At 37.8% G+C, this 17,237-nt stretch overlaps 1 protein-coding gene and 1 long non-coding RNA gene across 2 annotated transcripts in view; one reads left to right on the forward strand and one right to left on the reverse strand.

Annotated features, from left to right (window-relative positions):
• Positions 1-17,237, forward strand: part of LOC121958217 (venom phosphodiesterase CdcPDE) — a 51,243-nt gene that overhangs the window by 21,884 nt on the left and 12,122 nt on the right. The window contains exons 11-22 of the mRNA XM_042507086.2: positions 49-114; positions 223-295; positions 2,753-2,861; positions 3,109-3,231; positions 5,778-5,809; positions 6,396-6,523; positions 7,106-7,175; positions 8,008-8,095; positions 8,497-8,669; positions 12,973-13,018; positions 13,309-13,463; positions 15,691-15,820. Of these exons, the coding sequence (XP_042363020.1) occupies positions 49-114; positions 223-295; positions 2,753-2,861; positions 3,109-3,231; positions 5,778-5,809; positions 6,396-6,523; positions 7,106-7,175; positions 8,008-8,095; positions 8,497-8,669; positions 12,973-13,018; positions 13,309-13,463; positions 15,691-15,820 (1,193 nt within the window). The remainder of the gene's footprint in view (positions 1-48; positions 115-222; positions 296-2,752; positions 2,862-3,108; positions 3,232-5,777; positions 5,810-6,395; positions 6,524-7,105; positions 7,176-8,007; positions 8,096-8,496; positions 8,670-12,972; positions 13,019-13,308; positions 13,464-15,690; positions 15,821-17,237) is intronic.
• The window catches only part of LOC148186731 (uncharacterized), a 42,831-nt gene continuing 31,376 nt past the window's right edge, over positions 5,783-17,237 (reverse strand). Inside the window, exons 2-3 of the long non-coding RNA XR_015779573.1 lie at positions 15,667-15,838; positions 5,783-6,610 (exon numbers count right to left, since the gene is read on the reverse strand). This is a non-coding gene — a long non-coding RNA (uncharacterized LOC148186731). The remainder of the gene's footprint in view (positions 6,611-15,666; positions 15,839-17,237) is intronic.

The following is a 17,237-nucleotide window of genomic DNA, read 5'->3' on the forward strand; positions in this document are numbered from 1 at the left end:
TGGTCTCATCTCCCATCCCTTTCTTTCTTTTGTAATTTTTTTTTTTAGTAAAGTGCCGTTTGAGGAGAGAGTTTTCACCGTGCTGAAGTGGCTCCAGCTGCCAGACGATGAAAGGTTTGTTGTTTATGTATCTAAATCAATAAAAGAAGTAATTTCAGCAGTCTGAATATTTTCACTCAACAAACAAATTGAATTTTCAATAAAGTTTATGTTTTATTTCAGACCAGATTTCTACACGTTGTATCTGGAGGAACCGGATAAATCCGGACACAACTACGGTCCGGTCAGCGGAGGGGTGAGTTCACCTGACTAAACTGAGCTCATTTTTAACCCTTCAACACCTACACTGACATCAGTTTTCTTGTGCTGCATTCAGACACATTTCACAAGCATTTAAAGCTCTGAAATATGAGAAACTTGGTTTGATTTCTTTCAAAAATGGGGGAAACCTCAAAACCCAAACTGCAAAAAGAAAAACTGTAAAAGGAGACAGTGATATATATATATAATGATATATATATATATATATATAGATGTATTTCTAGATTTTTCTTTTTTTTTTCTAGAGTGTAGTTTTTATTAACTTTTTGTGTGTGCTTATTTTTCAGGTAATTCTATTGTCCTTTTTTTTTTTTTTACTAATTTCTTGCTATTTTTAGGCAATTCCTTGCCTTCTTCTATTGTATTTGAAACAAATTAAGCCAATTTGCTCAGGTATCAAAGGGTTAACCGTTTAAAACCTGGGAAAATTGACTTAATTTCTTTTGAAAACTTGTGAGGAAGGCAATGATGAAAGAAGAAATTACTCAAAATATTAGGAAAAAATCGTTTCATTAGTTCTTTATATCCAGTAGGTAAATCTTTAATCACATCTTCACCTCATTTAATGTCAAACAGACACATTAGCCTGGTTAATGTTGTCCATTACCTCCCATAATCACAAATGGCTCACAGATGAGCACAATTAAAGAAGTCTGAAGTCCTTTTTAATGACCACAGATAAAACATCTCTATAAAGATTTAATCAGATCTCCAATTAAACAATTAAAAACACATCAGCACAGTCAGACTCTTTTTGAGCTGTAATGATAAAATGGTTTCTGTGTCCTGGAGGACACATTTCCCAGGTAGGGCTATAAAATCAGCAATAATCATTTACAGATTACTAATATTTTTTAGGCCTATTCTCTACAGATAATCAATAATATAAAGGTGTGAAACATTGATTGCCACTTTTTAAAAATTCTTTTAATTATTTTTATTGTTATTGTGTGTGTATATATATATATATATATATATATATATATATATGCTTCAGAAATGCCTTCACTGCGACATCATAATGTTCTGTAAAACCATCATAACTCATCTGTAAACTGTGCTGACTGTAGAGATCTTCTGTGTGAAGCGTCTGTGTTTTCACAGTCATGGATGTAAAGTGTGGCGTCTTTGAAGTGGAAAAAAAGTGCTAAAAAGGGGAGGGCAAAAGGGAATTCACAAGCTCAAATCAAAACTTAAGTGTTCAGACATATTTCGCGTGCCCACACACACACACACCTGTCAGGTGCAGTCACAGACAGGTGATTCAGGTTGAGGTGATACGTTTCTAAAAGGTGGATTAAATCTGTATTTTGTGTTTGGCAAGAACACCTCTTTTGCTTTCGTTTCACCTTTAGTTTCCAGGCATCATCAAATGAAAACTGCAATTTGAAACATAAAGAGCTTCTAAAATAACTTTATTACCTTGAGGCTAAGGTTAGGGGAAAATTATAGCATCACACTGGTTTTCTTATTAACATGCGAAGAAAAGAGAAAACCCTTCGACTTCCAGCTTTAAATCATCTGCATCTGTATCATCTATCAGTCTCTACTCTGGCAGGATTCAGTGTCCCTCGTCCTCTGACTCATGTCTCATCACGAGGATACAGCTTTTCCAGGAGCTTTCAATGAAAAAGTATCCCCTTCAAGGAATTAAATGAAAACGTGCAGCTCTGCAGGATCCACCTAGTTTATCTGGAATTAGATATTATCTCATAAAAAAAGGCCATTTTATAGTTTTGGTGCTTATTTTCAGGTAATGTTCTTGCAAATTTTTTCTTGCAAATACTCATTAAATAATATCTTTTTTCCATCTTTTGTTAAGTTTCTCATTGTCTTCTTTGTGTGCAAGTTTTGCAGCAAATTCTACACTTTGCATGTTTTTTTCTTACTTTATGTCCACTGGGAGGTCAAGGTCAAGGTCAAGAAATCTTTATTGTCCCCCAAGGAGATAATTTTTGTGCAGCCAGCAGAAGTACATAAAATGCAGACAATAGATACAATTGGACTGTTTCCCTTTGGAGATTTGCCAACATGTGTGTTTTACAGTCGGTTTAATGTGTGTGGTCTCAGTGAGCAGCAGGTCAATAAGACAGAGAAAAAATGTTTCAAGAAACTTTGTGAGTAATTATTGCATTGCATCATCCTACTATAAAGAAAACTGTCCGTCCGTCTGTCTACATCTTTTTTTCCTCCTCGATTGGTTTCTAAAACAAAATGAAATTGTTCGAGGGCATTCAGAATTACCATAGTAGAGACTGGGGAAGCCTTAGCTTTGTCTTATTTACTCGCTGGCCGTGCCCGTTTTATATAAAAATACATCAAAAATAAGAGATGAATGAGAGCTTTCTGTGGAGAATAAATGAACCTGCTTCTGAATGTGTGTGTGTGTGTGTGTGTGTGTGTTTGTGTGTTTGTTATCTGTTTCCTGCAGCTTATTGAAGCGATCCAGGGTGTGGATAAGGTCATCGGTCAGCTGATGAACGGCCTGAAGCAGATCGGCCTCCACCGCTGTCTCAACATCATCATTGTGGCAGATCACGGTGCCAAACAATATGTTATTAACCCTTTAGAACCTGTAGGAAATTTGGCCTGATTTCTTTCAAGAAATCAGAAACAGTTACAAGAAAATAAGCAACAAAAAAAAAAAAGAAAAGTAAAAAAAAAAAATAACAGTCATCTTGCAATTGTGTTTTATCAACATATTGAAAATATTACTTTTGTGTTAATCTGTATTGGAAACCCGTCTTGTGTTATGGGGCATAATATAACAGCTGATCACTGTTGCAGGTATGGAGGATACGAGCTGCGACAGGAAGGCGGTGCTGCAGGAGCTGGTTGGGGACGTCAGGAGCTACTGGGTCACTGAGGGAACATTCGGACGCATCCGAGCCAAAGACAAAGACACAGTGTGTGAGTAAACTGCTCCAACAACCCAATCAGCAGGAAAAAAAATAGTTTTATACGTTTCTGCAAACCACGGATTATATTTGAATGTTTTTATGTAGCGGATTTGTTGAAACTTCACATTTTAACAATGCTGTGGTTAACATTTTGTTAGTTTTAGGCACAACAATAACTTGGTTATGGGCAGGAAAAGATCATGTTTTGGCTATAAATACCTGAGTATACCAGTCCCGGCTGAACAAGCCAACACAATCTCATCCCAACTCATCATATATTGCTGCTTTGCAGTGGACTTCTGTGTCTACATATTACACTCTAGGTATTCTTCTGCATCGGCCGTTGACATTCTAGGATGCCGCCACCGTGATGTCAACAAATGCATGCATGGATAATTAGTATTAGACAAAAGAGGCACATGGTAAGGTGTAGAAAAAAACATCACATTCAGGCAGGAAGCAAACACCGGACTCCCACATGACAGTCCCGGGTTTGTTTGACCCCTTCACTGTCCCTCCCGCCTGCCCTATAGGGATCTTTGTACTCTTTATATTATGTTGTTACTGGCAGCATTTCAACCCAACACCTGTTATGCATTATAGTGCATTATAACACAGCGACCACTTCTCTCCGGCCACGCTCTCTGCAGATGTCATCCAGTGGCGTATCATGCAGACATGAATGGTGGCTTTCGGCTTCGGAATCATTTGCCAAAAGCATTTAAAAAAGTGGCAGCATTTGATGACTTCGTAATGAAAGTCATCAGGATTCATCCTCTGAGCACCATGAATATTTGATCTACATAAACACTTTTGTTTTGGGATCCTGTTTTACATTGGTGAGAATAAAAGATAAAAGATTGGCGCCGTCTAATAGCATCACAAACTGTTGTGTCTGGCCACGTTTTCACCTGAGGCTGTCCAGCAGTGTATCACATGGAGGTAAAAGGTGGCTTTTGCAGTGGAGATCTTACTACAAAATCACTGCAATAGTTGCGGTATTTTACGACTGTGGAATAAGAACAGACTGGAAAAGAAGCAGTGTCTCTGTAAAAAATCAGTTGCTTTTTGTTTTGCTCTTTGTTTATCACTGCTGGAAAAACAGCAACAGGTCGCAAAGAAATTTTTGGGCAGGCTTGGCAGCTGTCTCTCCTAGGTGTCACGGCATCCACCATACCATGGCTCATATACTGCTTGCTTTTAGAAACATCAGTATGATGTGGATGAAGTGTAACACAACCAGGGTGTGTAGAAATGCACAATTCCAACATTATTTTCTCGTGACTTGGTTGCCCTTCATTCTGCTGACTGAGTAATGTCCATGACCTGAACTGGCCTAACATCTCAGCAACACATTGAGATTCATGTGTTCCTCCCACAGCAAGCAGAAAGCAGAAAGCCTTTCTTATCATCATCAACACCTGTTGTACTGGTGATAATTAATGTCTCACACTGTTTCCTGCTTACATTTTTCATCCATGCATTAACACAAAGTTCAGGTATGTTTGGTAAGCTGTGACAAATGATATCACAGCCAAACATGTGTGTTCTTGAGTTTATGATCCTGATGCTCAGCCAGCATATCAGCAGGCGCCACGGAGCTGCACCCATCACAAATGAAACCAGTCGAACGTGAAGATCTGAGATAACATTAAATATCTACAATCCAGGAGTCTTTGTGACACAAAATAAAAGCTTATCAATGGAGCCACCAAACACGTCCTTGAGCCTAACCAGTGGGGACTGCAGGAGACATGTCCTCTTTGATACTGAGAGCATGTGCATTTGCCCATCCTAAAAATGTCTTAAAATACAAGTACAAATACAATACCTACAAATGTGCAAGGAATTAGATTTAAAAAATTTGGTAAAATGTTTGGGAAAAATGAGGAAAAAAAGCCAGTGAAAATCTATATCAATATCATAATTACATTTTTAAAATTATTGTATAATTGTATAATCTTCTAAGCACCTTTTCCAGGTAATTTCTTCATTTTGTTTTTTGTACTTTCCTTTTTGTTCTTTTTTTTTGTTTTTTTTATTATTCAGGTCATTTACTGATTTCTTGCTAATTTTTGGTTTATTTTGACTTTAGTTGCTCATTGCCTTCCTCACAAGAAATCAAACAAATTTGCTCAAGTTTTAAAGGGTTAATTGTAGTAAGGGATTATTTTTTGCCGGCCGACCACCTTAGTTTCACATGTACAAGGTTGCATTGCATTACCCAGCAGCAGGAACGTGTACTGGTCTGGTGCAGTGCAGTGCATGTCCTTTTCTCTGTTTTCTTTGGTCATGTAGCACCATTTTCAGAAATATTTACGTATGTCTCTCTGCTGCAGTGGTGTTCTAGTTTTATTAAGAGACCATCTTTCCAACAGTGAAATACTTCTTGAAGAACAACTGATTACTATAAATCCTACATGTGAAGCAACATGGTTAAAGTTGGTTAACAATAATTGCCTGGTTTGGTGCAACATTTAATTGAATAACCATTAGTCACTGGCAGAAGTTTGGGCTTACCACAGAAAAGTTGACTGTTTTTTTCCTTTTTCACAGTGGACTCGGCCGGACTTGTTGCCAACATGACCGTAAGTGCTCAGTGATCTCACAAACACCTACATGTTCAGTGTACAGCTTTTCCACCATCTGACAGATTGTCTCCAGTGATCCAGTGATGACCTTCATGCAAGAAAAGCCCACATTTAAAAGGCCTATAGTGTTTGTTTTTTTTCTTGAAATGCTAAAAAAAAAATTACACATTTCTTGCCAAATATTGAGCATAGCGTGAGTTCAGGCAGACCACGGTGTGACGCTCAGCTCACATCCCAGCTACATCAGCTGATCTCAAGCGGGCCCATCACCTGATCAGCTGGTTGATGGAGGGGAGTCATGATGCTGATAGATTACATGATCCTTTCTACATAGACACTTGCAAATTTGATTTCAGGGCGCCCTGTTGGACCCTTTGAAACCTGAGTAAATTGGCTTGATTTCTTTAAAACATGTAAACACGAGGAAGGGCAGAGAGGTCCCACTGCAGAGCCACACTGCTAAATATCACACTGCAAATGGAAATAAAGCTTTCTTTGACGAAAGAGGATCTGACTGAACTAAGAAATTAATCATTTTAAAAATATGTTTCTCCTGAAAACATTGTGTTTGTTGTGATTTCAGTGTAAGGAGCCAGACCAAAAGATCAAGCCGTACCTGAAGGCCAACCTGCCGAAGCGCCTGCACTTTGCCAACAGCCGTCGCATTGAAGACATCAGCGTCCTGGTCGACCCAAAGTGGTTGTTTGAGAGGTATCTGCCTTTCTTTTTCATTGTTGCAGCCTGAACTTTTTGTGAGCAATCACCAATGCTTACAAAGTTCTCCCTCATGGAAAGTATCTGCCACACACAAATAACGCCACAAATTAAAATCAGAGGGGGTTTGGGGTTGTATAACAGTTGCAAAGGTTTACAGTGCCTCATGACAGCAGACTGTCACAAAACACATCACAATGAAGACTGTGGGCTGTGAGAGGAGTTAAAGCTGATTTTTCATATAGTGGTTAACTGTCTGGGAGGCCTAAAAAACCACAGTCAGACATTTAAAACTGTGCAGAATACCCCTGAATTAGACCTGAAAACCATGCCGCAGGCATTAAGAGAACAGCAACCGTTAAACATGTCAAGTATTCTTGTTTTTCTCAAGATGTTAATGACGCAGTCTCTGTGGGGGTCTTCAGAGCACTGAACGGAACCAGTTTGTTTGAACTCCACCACCATTGACGCTTATTTACCCTGTGCAGCGCTGCAAACTCATCACTTCAGTATTCAACAAAGACTGGGCTCATTCCTTTTGTGCCAAATTAATCAAAAAACTGTTGTGTGTGTTTGCAGATATCCAGGATCGCTCACATTCTGCTCCGGTGGAGCTCACGGCTACGATAACGATGCTGAGAGCATGCATGTGAGCAACGACTATTTTTTTTACTGTTCTGGTCTACCAGCCATCCCTGGTGGTTACCAACATCGTTGGACATTGTTACTTGACTTTAGGTTTTGACCAAAATTTAAAAAAACCTTCATTTTGTAAATACCTCAATTTGACGTAGAAAACTGACAATAGATGACACTGATACACTGATATTCTCACCTTTGCAAATGACTGACTGCAAGTATTTCTACCTTTGAACCCTACGCATATTGATGTGATTTATTTGAAAAATGTGGGAATAAAGGCATTGAACAAATTGGGAAGAAATGTTTCACAAATTGCAAGAAAACAGTAGATTTAGAAAATTATTTTTAAAAAGCTATTTGAAAATGTCTCGGGGAAAAAGAAAAAAGTCAAGGGAAAACTATATTAAGAATTTTAAGCACTTTTTCCAAGTCATTTTTTTTATAGTTGTTTCTTATTTACACCATCATTTATTTATTTATTACAATTTTTCAGGTAATTTTCTTGTACTTTTTACTTTTTTGGCTAATTTTTGGGTCATTTCTCCTTTCATTTCTCATTACCTTTTTCTCATTTTTCATTTTTCTCAATTTGCTCAGATTTCAAAGGGTTAAAATGGGCTTTAAGATTGAGATCGGAATCTAAAATGACTCTAAAGTTTCTTATTTGAGTGTCTGTAACACTGACAGTTGAGAGAACATTTTGTCACTGCAGTGTTGTTGCATTTATTCTTCAAGTTTTAAGTTTTTTTGTCTATTTTGACCATTTTTTCATCGGCACATTTCAACCTCTGCACTGCAATAATAGTTTCAAACTCGTCTTTCTCCCTCCTCTCTTCCAGGCCATGTTTCTCAGCTATGGACCCAAGTTCTACCACATGACAGAAATTGAACCTTTTTCCAACATCGAGTTGTACAATCTTATGTGTGGTGAGTTAACAAACACTGAGTATCCAAATAACTCTAATCAATCCAATCAGAGTGATGAGTAAAAAAAAAAAAACATGAACAAAACAAACTACACACAACAAAGTGACAAAGACACACAAAGGGGGGGAAATTTGCAACCAGAAAATAAATAAAAAGTTAACATTCATATTAAGGTTGGTCTACACCAATAAAGCTGATTGCTGACCATTGACTCCCAAAATATTTACTGAGGGGGGACCATACTTTTACAAACGCCTCTAAGATTCCTTGCAATACATTGGACAGCCTCTCATAAGGAGGAATTGACAACAATTTATCATAACAATTTGTCGATGAGATAGTTTACTGATGTGGTGCAAGATTTCAGTCACAAAAACTAAACAGCTTCGTGTTTCTTGCAGACGTGATGCAGATTTCTCCCACTGACAACAACGGGACTCACGGCAGCATGAACCACATCCTGAGGCGGCCCTACTACACACCGGCGCCCCCTGCAGAGCAGAGCAGGCCGGCTCAGTGTCCGCTGACCAGCCTGGACCCTGCAGACGCTCTGGGATGCTCCTGTTCTGCAGTGGTGAGTACTGTCACGCTGACAAACTGCAGAGTAGAGCAAAGATTTGGGCAATAAGAAAACAATAATGAATCCAGTGCAGACTGCATAAATAATGGATGTAGCCTCTGTAACATCACCCATTAACCCATTCAGATCTCCTGTCCAGCCAATGGGCATTCCTTTTCTGTGATGTCTAGGTCTATAACATCTGCCTCAACCTAAAAGCACAGACATATTTGACGAGATGTTCGTAAGCAGATTACAGTGTTATTCATCATCCAAAGTGGACTGCAGTGGAGCCACGCCCCCTTTTTTGACAAGTGTAATGTGTAATCATATAGTTAAAATGCAATTTTTTTGTTTAAACAGCTTTTTAAGGTAAACATGAGATGTCATAATACCTGTACATGTAAAAAAGCTTTTATTTGAGTGATTATCGGTCAGTTAGTGGCGTGAGGCTGTACAAACTGTGTGGAAAATGTTTGGCGAAAGTGCTAGTGTGCCATGCACGCTGGGTAGATGCCGTCGCCCTTAAAAAAGGGAGCTTGCTTCCAAAATAGATTATCATTGTATATGAAAGACAATAATAAGAAAAGTTAAATGATGGACAGACTGATTGCAACCAGGTACTCAAGAGAGCAGCCGAGACAAACGCTCGACGCCGCGGCCCAGCGAGTGGAGGAGGCCTGAAATGAAGATGGACACGTTTTAAGCTCGTTAAAAAGATAGCTAAAATCCTCTTTTAAAACTTCACACTGCTACTTACGGGTGTCATTTGTGCCAAAGTGAACTTCGACGTAATGAACATTTGGGTGTTTGCCGAGCAGAAAGGGGGTCTGTCGGATGATGTCAGCAACTTGGCATGCAATGAGTCACGGCACTTTTGTTTTTAACATATCTAATGATTGAGTCACCAACAAGCACAGATGCAGGAGTGACGACCGAGGTTTGCTGCTAGAAGAGGAGTTAACAGGTTGTGGAGCTACATGACTGCCAGCCAGCTCACGAGGAGTGGAAGCCGGCTTTGACCAAGCACCCGGAGCCGGGGGGACTGGTGCATATAGCGGCAGCAGAGACGAATTTGGACGGTTTATTGTCAGCGGGGGGAAGACCTGTTCATCCTGGGTGCTGAACCGGCTGGAAGTCTGGATTTGACAGAGTGGAGAGGGACACAGGGGGGACTTCTTCCCCCTGATATTCCTATGTACGATGGACCAGAGCTCCTGGTTGAAATTGGTGCTGTTGATTTTCAGATTTAGTGTGAAGGTAGCCTTTTTTTCTTTTGACTCTTTTCTTGGGTTTTGCTCCCTGCTGTTGCCAGAGGTCAAAGCAGAGTTCACACCCGGAAGGTGAGGCGATTGGTGGCGTGTTGGGTGACGCAGTAAACACGAGGACTCCACAACGGGAGTCCACAGGTTTATCTTGACTTCAGCAAGGATCAGAGCAGGTTTAGGTCCTCTACGGAGAAATGACTTACCGGCAAAGGCCCAAAGACTGGACTGGGCCCACTGAGATGTGTGTGAATCTGGCAAGTTTTCAGCGATGGTGAGGAGGATTTTCAACTCGGTTTTACTCCAGATCCAATCAGCCAATGGCTAAAATTTTTACACTGATTTATACTCACAGGTAAAAGACACATAAAATCATAAAATTATGTCTTAAAATTGAGTAAAATGTCAGTTTGTGACACAAATTTATGGCAGAGCTTTCTGGCAGACAGACAAACACCAACACATGTGTAAAAGTCAAAAGTCAGAACAAATTTAAAAACAAAAACAAAATGCTGTCAGTCAACATGATGCATCATGCACGAATACAAGCTTAGCGGCTTTGTTCTCCATTTTTCTCCTGAGGCCAAAAAAAGGGCTCCAACCTTGTATCCTAGCAACATGATAAACAGCTGTAAAGTGTTAACAAATCAGGACTTCTAAGTCTTTTCTTTGAACCTGACTTTAGGGATACAAAATCAATTTCTCGGCTTTATTGCACCAATGCTTGACTTCACTTTAGATATTATTCATGCTAAAGACAGGAAGATTTAACCTGAACTGAACTTTCTGTTGCTTCAGCTTGATCTGTCTTGGTGGAAAGTTCTTGGCACGGAGGTTGAAATCCCTGAACAAACAGGTCATGCATCAATAATTAGAGCTGCCCTTTCAAACAGTTTCACATTCCCAACTACAACACGACACTTTCCCCTCGTCAGACAGTGAATTCGGCCCTACACAGTGGTTTTATACATCACATTGCATGCTTGATAGAAATGTTTTGTTATTAACAAAAAATGAATAAATTTAAAACCACTCTCCTCAGTCGTACATACAACACTCGTGATAACAGCTTCTTCCAGTTGCAGTGGTATACTGGTTTCACGGTAAACCATCATATGTAAATTGACTATTATCATACCATGTACATTTGCTTTTCATCAATTCTGTGATTAATTGGGATTAAAAAAGTAATTGTTTGAAAGTCCTCATATATAAATACAGTTATAAGAAATATGTTTTTTTGGACATTTACCCACACTGTTTTTAAAAATAACTGTCTACATCTACCAATTTCTTGCAATTTGCGGAACATTTCTTATCGCGGTGTTAATTGCCTTTTTTAGCCATGTTTTTGGAAGAAGTCAAACCAATTTGCTCAGAGTTCAAAGGTGTAAATACTTGTGAAAGGCGTCTGAACTGAGTACAAGAGAAGCAACATTAATCCAGTTTTTATCTGGTTAAGCAGGTCCTGGATTACCTTTGGCTCACACTAAAGTGTAACATCATCAACTGTTGCTGTGAGCTTGAAAGTGTGACATCATGTGATATTTATGCAGACTTTAAACAAAAGCTTAACCCATCGAAACCTTTCAAAAACATCCAAAGAAATGATCCAAAAATCAAGTGAGAAATGATTTTTGGATGAGAAAGTTACAAAATATCTAAAACTACTTCATTAAAAAAAGACTTGGAAAAGTGCTTTAAAATGATAATAATTCTGCAACATAATTTTAAATATGTATTTGTAAATAAATATAGGTAGGTTTATAAATAAAGGTTTCCCCAAGCATTTTTAATATTATTTACTAAATCTATTAATTCATGTAACTTGCTCATTGTTCCAGCGTGCTCGGGGTTCAAAGGTTTAAATTCTTGTGAACGGGTGCAAAGGGTTTTCCTGAAGTTGCTACTGTTGAGCTCTTTATCTGAACTGAGTTGTTTGTGGGTTTTGGTTGTTTTTGGATCCGCTTCCTGCTCACTTGGTCAGCACATGCTCTGCTCCTTTGTATGCTTATCTAATGGCAGTATTTAAATATTTTGCAAAACCCTAAACCTTCAAACCACTCTTACTTTCCTCCCTGCCATGTAAAGGACACACTATTTTAAGGCTGAAAGCAAAGTGCACACCTCTCTTGTTTTCTGTGATATTTTTACTTGAATTTGTGAAGGCAGAAAACCCACAGTCACACAAATCTCTGAAATCCTACAGTTTACTCATTTTTTTGGTTTTGTCTGTTTCATTTTCTTTGAAACTCTGTCGAGGCCAGATGGTAAAGTCTGACTCTTCATTTGTAGAAAAATTTCCCCACTGACATCAGGACATCAGAAACTCCACACATCTTTTTTGCAGGTTTAAAACTCAACTTTTCAAAATGCACTTGAAGCCTGTCAGTGTGTTTGATGCAGTTGATACTTGCATGATTCTTGCAATTTTCCAAAAAATGACTGAAAGCATGTATTGTGAGTCACTTTGGATAAAAGCACCGGCTGCAGAGACAAAATGTATGGATTCGATTAAAATCACCCTGAAACACTAATAAACGGCTGACAGTGAAATACAGAGAACATCACATCTGCTGAACATTTCAGAACCACAAATAAATCCAAGATTCATATGTGGAAACATGCTGACTGTACTATAGGCAATGTGGAAAACCTGTGACTGAACATTTGGGAACACAGTTTTTGATAATGCATGAATGAATGAATATGGCATAACATTTTGGCAAAATTATGTATCTTTGTTTGATCTTGGAGTTTTCAGCTCAGCTCTTACAATAAGTCAGAAATACATAAATTTGCAACTTTTCAAATGAAGTTTAAAAAAAGAAGAAGAAGCAATTCAGCCATCTTGTGTGCCGTGAATTTACTTATTGATCATCAGTTTTTAATTTTCTCTTAATAAAATCCTCTGCTACATCCGTAACCCTAACCCCTGAATGGTTAGGGTTAGGGTTTGGGGTTAAAGGTGAAGTATGAAAATAAAAACAACATACAAAAACATATTAACTTCCTCTGAACAGCAAATGTTTTTTCTTTCTTTCTCTCTGTAGAGTGTAAGTGCAATCAACAGCCGTCTGAATCTGACAGCAGAGGAAGGTGAGCAGGTTCACCTTTGTGCTTTCAAAAGGGAGTTTTTCTTTGCCTTTAACGTCTCTCTGTTTCTGTATTTTATTTTTCTTTAATTTTCCAGATTCTTGGATTGTAGATCAGTCTCTCCGTTGATATTTTAATGTTATATCACGACTGAAAGTACTCTGAAGGAACTGCCTGCATGTCAGCTCTTATTTGTTGGTCCTTTGTTAAAATATTTGCAACATTTACACTCATCTCACTGTTGATGTCAGGCGTCGTCAAGCTTTCACTGATTGCACATTTTGGTCTTTCAGTGTCGGCTGCGGAGAAGACACACACGTTGTTTGGTCGTCCCCGGATGCTGCAGCCTGACCGGAGTTACTGCGTGCTCCACCAGGACGGATTCATCAGCGCCTACAGCCACGACGCCCTGATGCCTCTGTGGAGCTCCTTCACCGTCGATAAACCAGTAAGTTTGTCAATTAAGATTTACAAAATATTGAATATGCATGATTTTAATAAATCTGAGTCCTATAAAGATATACCTGGTGCTAGACAATCATGTTTTGCACCAGGATGGCTTGTGCATGAGCAAACTGGCTCAATTTCTTTTACCTATAAACCTGAAAAGACCTGCAATGAGAAACTTAAGAGGAAATGACACAGATATATATTAAATTTTTAAAAAATGTACCTGAAAAAAAATTAAAAAAGAAAATAAAGTTTGTTTGGTTTTTTTTAAGTGCTTAAAATTGATAATAATTGTCTAGCAAAACATTTTCTTTTCTAGTTTTTTACACATGCAAACTTGATGTTTGCATGTGTAATCTAACTTTGGCTACAGCTGCACAATAATTTCTGTTTTGGCAGCTTATCTGAAAAAGGCCACAACTACAGAAATCTAGCCAACTGTCATCATTTAAAAATAATTCACTTTTTTTGGGATGTCGCTTTACAGATTTTGAAAAACTGCAGTAAAAGTGCGTTTTGCAAAAACAAATAGGAAAGTAGGAAATCTCTTTGTATTAAATTAAAAAAATATTTGCATCACAACATTTCATCATCTGTGATCAAGTGCAGCAAGTGTTTTATAGATTACCACACGGTGACACTACATGCATGCACCAAACTGAACAGTTCTTCTGGCGCAGGATGCACAACTTTCCACAAAGTGAACTGCAGACACACCGGACCTGTGGACCACAAACTGGGAAAGATTTGTGATGGCTTGTGATAATTGGGAGCTGTTACATTTGAATCATGTTAGAATTTGGAAAATCCCAGTAGCAGGTGCTGAGTGTGTGGGAAGACTACAGCAGGAGCATTTGAATTTTTCCGCTGAAATTGGGTTGTTGTTTCAGATTGTATATTTTGGGGGGTTAGAGGACAATTGAGCCTGGAACTGACCTCAGTTGAGGAGTCCGGGTAAAAAAACAAAATATGTTTGGGTCTGTTGAACCTGTCTGGCTGACAGATGTTTTCCCTGGCAGAATATCAAAGAGACTGTGAGGTGAAGACACATCCTTCAGCTAAAGGACAGGAAACTACCAGAGATGGAGAGAGGCGGATGCAGTCTATGATTAAACCCTGCAGCAGGGTTTAAACATAATCTTACACTGGAATATTATATATACAGTACTGTGCAAAAGTCTCAGGCCACCATAAACATTGTTATTTTAGCAAGGCTATAATGGGTTCCTATTTCTCAGTTGTCCCTTTACTTAAAATAAAACCAGAACATACAGGAAATATGTATAAAGTATTAAAATTTCAGAAGAAATTAACTTCAATAGGCTAAAGTTGTAAGTATTTAGTGTGACCTCCCTTTCCTCTTAGCATGTCTTGAACTCTCTTGGGCAGACAATATGAGATTTACAATAATAATCTTCTGTATTTACACCAGGTTGCAATCAAGAAATGCCCAAAGCTCAGTATTGATTTTTTGGGCTTCCTTTTGTTGTGGTCGTACAATTACATGTTTCACCGCAAATACTGACTTCAATCCGAAGAGGCCATTTTGTTCTGACATTTTTTTTTGTGTGTGTGTTTTAATGCATTGTTTATGCTCTGTGTATTCTTTGTTTGTATTGTAATAAAGAGACTAGGAGATAAATATATGTATAAATATATATATCTTCATTACAACTATGTTAAAATAACAAATCTATGGTGGCTTACAATATGAGTAAGTACAAATTATTGTGGGATTAGACTTGATTAAATACATTTACCAACCTGAAGCGGGTAAAAAGGTATGTCGCATATGCACAGATATATCAAGAGGACATCATCTTAGTTTGGGAGTCAGCCAAGCCACGAAATCAAAAATAAATCAAATAATATATTTTTAAAAATGACTATAAGTGATGCATCTGAAATCCTGCAAAAGATATCAACCAAAACACCTTTTGTTTCATGGTCGTATTCTCAATGTTGTTGCTGTCTAAAGCAGTTATGTTTTCTATGCTATTTGTGGTAACTGAGGTCAGTCATGTAGATGTTTTAGGTGCGTTCAAGTACAATCTCTCTGGTGCAAGTTATTTCCAGTTAAATCAGATTACATTCCAGAAACCACAGTCTAATCTAAATGATGTTGTATTGTGTTAAGTTTTTTTTTTATCTGGAATTACTGAATTCATTACTCAATTTATTACTAAAAACTTTTCCCAAACCTTTCGTTTTTCCCAATCCTTCAGATGGACTTGGACCCGTTGCCACCAGTGACACCGGACTGCTTGAGGGCTGATGTCCGAGTCCCCCGGAGTCCCCGATGTGATCATTACAACGCTGCTGGGAACCTGACGCATGCCTTCTTGTATCCACCCAGTATGTTTCCGCACCGACCTGATTAAAAAATAACAGAGAGCTTGAAAGTGCACAGTCATGTAGGCACACACACTCACTGACACACACTTCCTCTGTCTCTCTATCATTTTTTCACACACACTTTTGTGAATCCTCACTTCCACTGAATTTTAGCCTCTATATCTGTTTTCTCATTGCACAAACAGAAAAGTGTGTTTGTGAGGAGATGAGTGCACATTCTCTGTTACAGGGCCTGTCAGTGTTTCCAGCTTTAAGGGTTTTTTTTGTTTCTTTTAAATCATAACAAACCCTGTCACTGGATAGCAGCACAATTTCACCATAAAATAACAGACGTTTCACCTCCAGCCTGGTCACAGAAGAAACGCCTAATTTACCAAGAAATACAGTATGACCCCATTCGCTGTAATAGAGACTCAAAATTATATTTAATCCAATTCAGTTTTTTTTTTACGTCATAAGTCCAATCAGCATGAAATTTAGTGGTAGTATTAGTGGTAGTTTATCCCAAACATGAAAAAAAAGACAATCATGAAGTCGGGACAGATATAAAAAATACATCACAAAAGAAGACATGAAAAATGTAAACAATACATCATGAACTGATACACATACCCAAAAATGAGAGGGAAAAAGTACTAAAAGTAAAGTTATTTAATCCCACCCCTTATCCATAATTTAATAATAGTCAATTATTTAGCTTCCACATCAATATAAAGGTATACAATTATTCTCTAGACTAATATAATATAATATATTATCTTAATTACCAATAATCTTACAAGACATAGATTAATTACAAAAATGTTTTTTAATAAAAATATAAATTCTTACAAATAAACCTTATTCAAAAATACAAAAATGGCTTGACACACAAATCCTCGTTAATGTCCTCTGCAAACAGAACCAATAAAGTCTGCCAACAAGATTGTCCACTATTGAAAAAATGAATGAAATAAATTAGATAAATAAAAAACAATTGAAATCTCCACCTAGAGATGTCTAAATTCAGTTTGAACCAAAATTTCTGCGGCTCAAAATTTGACCAAACATATCTAAATTTAGGTTATAGTTATGCCAATCATTACAAAACTCTCAGGATATGTTTCATAACAAAGTAGAATCACATCTGTAAATGTATTTTTAAATTGGTCAAAAGGGGGGTGAAGCAATTTCCATTTTCATAATTTTGTGATGATGCATATTTTAACATTTTGGGCATTTCCTCTTAAGCCATAACTTCGATTTGTAACAAATTTTCAGTGGATCATCATTGGATCAAGCTTATCAAAGTCTATAAAAAGCTTGTTGATGTCTCACTGGCCTTTAAACATATTGACCAATGAACATTAAAAGGAATGTAGTTTAGATCATAACTAGACTTAATTCATAACTGTTGGGCTAATAATCACCAAATTTG

This window comes from Plectropomus leopardus, chromosome 17 (assembly GCF_026936395.1).
Source record: "Plectropomus leopardus strain MGB_pleo_1.0 chromosome 17, ASM2693639v1, whole genome shotgun sequence".
Classification (NCBI taxonomy): domain Eukaryota; kingdom Metazoa; phylum Chordata; class Actinopteri; order Perciformes; family Serranidae; genus Plectropomus; species Plectropomus leopardus.